The sequence below is a fragment of the Montipora foliosa genome, chromosome 11, assembly GCF_036669935.1.
Source record: "Montipora foliosa isolate CH-2021 chromosome 11, ASM3666993v2, whole genome shotgun sequence".
NCBI classification, from domain to species: domain Eukaryota; kingdom Metazoa; phylum Cnidaria; class Anthozoa; order Scleractinia; family Acroporidae; genus Montipora; species Montipora foliosa.
The window spans coordinates 23,090,988-23,097,509 of NC_090879.1; the positions used below are offsets into that span (position 1 = coordinate 23,090,988).

Here is a 6,522-nt window from a genome sequence, read left to right on the forward strand (position 1 = left end):
TGGTTTCTTTCGATGGACTTTGTTGGTTTCTACTTCGACTTTCCGCAAACTGATTGACGAGGTAATGAAAGGTGCACAATAATTAGATTCAGAGGTGAATCTCAAATTTTGTGCCAAGATTCCAAACAACAGGGTTTCAATTAAAATTCTTGCCATTTGTTAGCTCTTGGAACCGTCCTTGCTAAGACTTGATGAACAAAAGTAGATTGTAATAAATAAAGAATATTGTATTTTATTGTATTGTATTGTATTGTAATTGACAAATCGCTTAACAATGCTAAACAGGACACCTGGCCACGGTTGTTCAAAAGGTGGATTACGCCATCCACCGAATAAATCACTATCCAGCTGATTAACACCAGCAAAACCAATTGAGTTATCCAGTGGATAGCGATTTATCCTCCGAACAAGAGGGGCCTGAAAATAATTGACACAAAGCTTCCGGCTCTTACACATGAGCAACTCTTTGGCCTGAGCAGAAAAAGTAGTTATCGATCCTGTAAAGAGATTCTATAAATCCAGAAATTGGCGGGATTCCGAATTCCTAGGCCTTTATTCCACACGAACCTAAATTTGCTTATTTCCGGAAATCAGACTAGCTTACGTAGGGCGAAACAGGGAAAGTCGTCATTTTTACATAAAAGAAGGTCCCTTCTGCATCTGCCAATCCGAGATGGAAGCAAATTCTTTTGCTTGAAAAAAATCCTAGTTGAATGCTCTCTTCAAATCGTGGTTTGCTTACAGTACATCTTTCGAGCTCGAGTGTACTAGCGTTGTTCACGCAAAATTGAACAGGCCCTTACAGTTTCTATTTAGGCACTTCATGGTTACGTATTGGTCATCGTGTGTTATTCGTCCTTCCACTTATAAAAAACCCTACAGTGTACTTGAAAAGTTTGTTCCGTCAGTTGAAGAGTACGAAGAATCGGCCTTTGCCTTTCTTAAAAACTCTTGCTTTGAAAAAAAATAAAAGGAACACAGGTGACACATTCTCTCGAATGCATAGCGTCAGCTACAAACAAATGACCAATGTGTTACCTCCCAACTCAAATATCGTTATGGATTTACCATTGGAGGTCACTGAGGGTCTCAGGGAAACCTGAAACTCACTATTTCCTTGGGGCATGTCATTAAGGGCTTGGTTCAAACCACCACAGGAAAGAATGGTGTATTATTTGTGAAAACACTCTCTTTTCCGTCCTGGGTTCCTGAGGCTCATAATAACATTGGACGAATCTTATACTCTACTGACGAGAAACTACTTGGACAGATCATTATTTACTTCTTCGTTTGGTTCAGCGGGGATTTGGTTGGTGCTTGCAGGGATACAGCAAATGTCGCGGAGAAGGTATACGGATAAATATATACTAGGATTTATCATTGATTATGAAGTGCGTTCGTTGCGAGAACTTTGGCCGTTGGAATCACAAGACGAGTCGACTGACTAAATTTTTGAAAATGTGGAATTTGTTGAAATTGGCTGAGACTGATTATTACTGAAAAATGTCCCTTGCCAAAAATCTGCAGTGTGTTGGTGTAATATACAAAATACATACAAATAATAACGAGGTGCCCGATCGTCATTTGCGCATATGACGTATCAAAACCGAGATACGCATGCACGAATGACGTGATTCAAAATGGGACTGACAAAGCCAATCTCGTCTCCAGAGCCAACTCTGTAGGGGGCTGGAAACGAGATTTCCGGTTTGGGCTGGCAAAATTGACCATCGTCATTTCGATATAAAAATAAGGGTGCGCTTGATTGGGAAATCCGGATTTAATCTTAAAATATGGAGCTTCAGATGTCCAACCGAACACAAAATCTGTAAATGGATTTTGTCGCGGAATTCACTGATTGAAATCCTTCCTGACATGGATTTTCAATCATTGAAATCCGCGACAAAATCTGTTTTCAGATTTTGTGTTCGATTGGAAACTCGAAGATGCAGATGTTAAGATCCAAATCCGGTTTTTCCAATTCAGAACGCACCCTATGCTGTTTCGAGTTTGTAGCAAACGTGAGATTTTCTCCCCTTCTTTTCTTATCAATAAGAAGTTACTTCAAGTGAAGCTATGATCCTGGCAGTTATGAACGCATTTTTTTGCAATTGCGTAGAGATACCTGAAAAATTCAGGACTTTAACGGGGTTTGAACCCGTGACCTCGCGATACCAGTGCGACGCTGTAACCAACTGAGCTATGAAGCCACTGACGTTGGGAGCTGGTCATTTGTGGGTTCTAATGGTCCCGCGAGGAATGAATCAAGGATGAAATGATATATGAAGTGGATTATATATGAATTGCGGATATGAAATCAAGTGAAGCTATGATCCTCGCAGTTATGAGCGCAATGTTTGCAATTGCGTAGAGAAGCCTGAAAAATTCAGGATTTCAACGGGGTTTGAACCCGTGACCTCGCGATACCGGTGCGACGCTCTAACCAACTGAGCTATGAAGCCACTAACGTTGGGAGCTGGTCATTTGTGGGTTCCAATGTCCCCGTGAGAAATGAATCAACGATGAAATGATATATAAAATGGATCATATATGAACTGCGGATATGAAATCTAGTGAAGCTATGATCTACGCAATTTCAAAAATTGCGTTCATAACTGCGAGGATCATAGCTTCACTTGATTTCATATCTGCAGTTCATATATGATCTATTTCATATATCATTTCATCAAGGAAGTTACTTGTTGAAAAAAAGTTCATCAAAAGTTTCTCCCGTAAGACATTCAAAACCACATAAGTTCCATATTTAAAGTACTTTAATTAACGATTGTCAAGACAGCTTCATTGAAAATTACACAAAACAATTGCATTCATTTGTAAACCTTAATACTCAATCTTCAAAAGAGTTGCGGAATTTTTTTTAGTTAACTATAGAGACATGAGATTATCAAACTGGCTTTGTAGCTATTTTTTACTGAGTACCGGGTGATGTAGCTCACGTCAAGCGAAAGCAAGTGCCTTTACGCTGATGGCGGTAAATAATTGGTGCTTAAGCAATCTCTTTCAATGGTAAATCTGGCTTAATAGCTATTGTTGGTACAATAACGAAGATCACAAGTTGGTGTGGGTTTGAGTTTGTAGACGTAATAGTTCCCACAGTTGCGGACCTTAATGTATACTCTGTATGAACAACTTGATGAGGAAGAGTAATGGAAACAAACTTTTCGAGTGACAACGCCATCTGATTCGGACGGATGACCTCCCAGCAACCGGCCTTGATAAGTTGTGTCGCAATAGCCGGTGCTTCCTGGGTAACTGGTGGCCATCATTCTTCCGGCTAAAAACCTGTACCATCCCTCTGTTAGGTACCTGTCACACTTGTCAGAACCACTAACTTTGCGGGCGTAATATCTCGTGTGATCATCTATTGTTGTGTGACGAAGGCATTCTGGTTTATCAGTACCTGAAATCATGATAAATAATACACAAAAATCTCACAACGCGATTGTTTCCTGAAGTTGCAATTCTCTAGGTGAAAGACAATCGAAAAATCGAAGGGGTATGGTTGTTTAAGCCGGAAAAGGATCAATGACACTTGTTTACCATCTGTTGATATGAAGGCGAAGCCCTTGCCACTAAGGAAAAGCACATTCTTTCAGACAGGGCGTATGACCCAAGTTGCGGTCATGTTAGTGTACACAAACAGTGAAATTCGGCCATTTTGGTGTTCCAAACTAACTCTATGGGAATAAAACTGCATATTTATTAAATTATTACCTTTTGTTTCGATTAAGGAGCGTCAAACCGGTTTCAACATTCAAGAAATAAAACTGTATTGTTAGAAGAATTGACTCAGTAATATTGCATCACCGAGGAGCTATGTTATGGCACCATGTGAGCTTAAAGCCACCTGAATTTCCTAGGTGTCTATAAGAGATAAATTATTAAATTGGCCAAATAAAGGCGAGGATCACCTCTCTCTTTCGACTACAACACGCACTTTAAATGCATACGTTTACTACATACAACAATTATTGTTCAACAAAATGTAGTCAATACTGTGGTGTAATAGGTTACCATATAGCAAGAATGAAAATCGAACTCGTTGACCCGTATTTGTGGTGTATGAAAGTAATAACCAGACTCAGGAAATTGAACGTCTTTCAGAAGCTAAGAAAAACATCTGAAGCCGACTCAGAGCTACCTTCACTTTTGAAACATTTAAGGTGGCTCTGAATGCGCTCCCAAATCCAAAGATGTCAAAGTTTTGTCCTAGCCTGCTGATCACTATTCAGAAATAAAAGTGGAAGTCAAGGAATTTCTGAGATGTAAGCTTTAAAGCACGAAACATATAGTACTTTTAGATAGCTTTCCTATTGCTATGGTGACCTCTTATGTCATAATAACGAGAGTACCTAAAAAAAAATTGAAATGGCCTTTTTTGTTGTACCGTGACATTGCCGTCATGTGAAAAGTGTTTTAGAGTCAGTCTTGTAAAAAGATAGAAATTGTTGAAAGTGGATGAAGCTACCCTAATAATATGCCTGAATCCCACAATCGCGCTGTTTAACCGTCAATGTCATCAGGAGTTAAAACGAGATACCATGGAAGAGTACTCAAATTCCTGCACATAAAACTTTACGCAAGTGTTCTTCTACAAAAAAGGAGCATTAAAGCTGTGAAGCCTCGATATAATTAAGGACGCTTTCCATTTGACAGACCTGACCGGCCAGACCGGGCATTTGGAAGGACTAACTCTACAACGCTTTCAAATTAACATACTTGGAGCATGATATATACACCTCCAGAAGAATACGAGGGATTATCATGCAAGTGTTCCTTCAAATTGTTGCATTTTCCTTGCAAACTGACGGGTCTGGCCGGCCAGTTCTGACAAAAGGAAAGCGCCCCAAGACTTTAAGGCTACCATTTGATGACTCTTTGTAGAGCTTTAAATTAAAAAGATTAGTGATAACAAAAACAATTGACAGGGAACAAAATCGAAGGGCGGTTTTTTGAAAGAAGTCTTAATATTGAAATAGTCATATCGCGTTTCATTAACCGAGGTTTTTGAGACTGCACTTCGGTTCAAGATTTTGCAGGTGCCATTCCACAAAAAATGCAAATCACATTTTCTTAAACTCAAATCGTAATCTTACACGTTGGCATGAATCCGCTCCACTGTCCGCTGGGCAGACACTTCCTGACAGCTGGTCCAAACATGGTATATCCCGGATGACAGAGATACCTGACAAACTCCCCTGCCCAGTGATTTCTGCTGATAACAACAGCATTTGCTGGACTGCCTGGATCGCCACAGTCGGGTAGAACTAATTGTAGAAATAATTAGACCACACATAAATTAGAATCACGAGGAAGCTAGCAAGAGATTGCTTTACTCACTCCATTAACAAGAAATTAGTAACTAAAATTTTTTGAAACCGTTTCAGTTTATTCGACTTTTTAAAACTTGCCGAACTTTCCACCAACTTAATATGAAGGAAATCACTTCGAAAATAAGAGAGAAAATAAAATTATGCCGTCGTGTGCCCATCTATTTCATTGAAACGGAAATTTCGGGTCATTCCACGTTACAGATATGTAGAGAAAGGGAAAGTAATGTTACAAAAAAAAAAAAAAAAAAAACGCACGCGCAGTGCCATTGCAGTTTTGCTCATTTGTTTCCTGGCGTTTCCACTAACTTCACTGTCTTCCTTATTAGGACCTGGGAGAATGTTTGAGTGGAATATTAACGAGTGAGCTTGACACGAAATTTAAAGGACACGGTACCCCTACAAAGATCCCTTTCACAACTTCATCTTGGAGGCAGTTGTGAAGCAATACTCGCCACAATGACGAATAATAAGATTTTAAAGGTTTTAAGACTACACAGAGGACTTTTGCGAATCCTGTCACAAATGGTTGAACTGGAGTATTCGTGACGTCATTTCCAACAACGAACGCGTGCGTTTTTTTTTTTTTTTTTGTAACATTACTTTCCCTTTCTCTACATATCTGTAACGTGGAATGTAACGTGGAATGACACGTGACCATGTTCAATTGGGTCTAATCATCATTATGCCTCCACTTTATAATACATTTGCAAAGGTATCGTGATAATACTGTTTGGGATTTCTTCTTTCTTAAATCTCCTGAATTATAACGAAAAATATGGGTCAAAGAGAGATGATGGAGGGAATCTGAGGTCTTCCCTATATGGCTACGTCCTTTGCAAGGGGATGGCCGAAAATCTCATTCTACTTCCCAGACTACTCAGAGAAGCGAATTAGGCGACATTTAATTACTTCTACTCTTGATTGGTTCATATGAATGACTCTCCTGGTTGGTTGTCATGATATTTGCAGAAAGCATCAAAACATTTACCTATGGAGAACACTTCATACTAACTTGACATTAGGGAACTTAAGCAACGACGACGGCGACGGCAACAGCAACGAGGACGTCATCTCACAATATGAATTTGCGTTATTGTAATTACTTCGTGACTCTTTCAACCTTTTTAATTCGAAGAGGGTGTGGTAGTTCCTCAAAAATGACATTGGT

At 39.4% G+C, this 6,522-nt stretch overlaps 1 protein-coding gene across 2 annotated transcripts in view; it reads right to left on the reverse strand.

The window, feature by feature from the left end:
* Nucleotides 1-2,756: 2,756 nt before the first annotated feature.
* The window catches only part of LOC137976182 (uncharacterized), an 11,707-nt gene continuing 7,941 nt past the window's right edge, over nt 2,757-6,522 (reverse strand). For both annotated transcript variants that reach the window (XM_068823475.1, XM_068823474.1), the window contains 2 exons: nt 5,118-5,288; nt 2,757-3,421 (listed from right to left, as the gene is read on the reverse strand). In XM_068823475.1, coding sequence (XP_068679576.1) covers nt 3,039-3,421; nt 5,118-5,288 — 554 coding nt within the window. In that variant the 3' untranslated portion in view covers nt 2,757-3,038. The remainder of the gene's footprint in view (nt 3,422-5,117; nt 5,289-6,522) is intronic.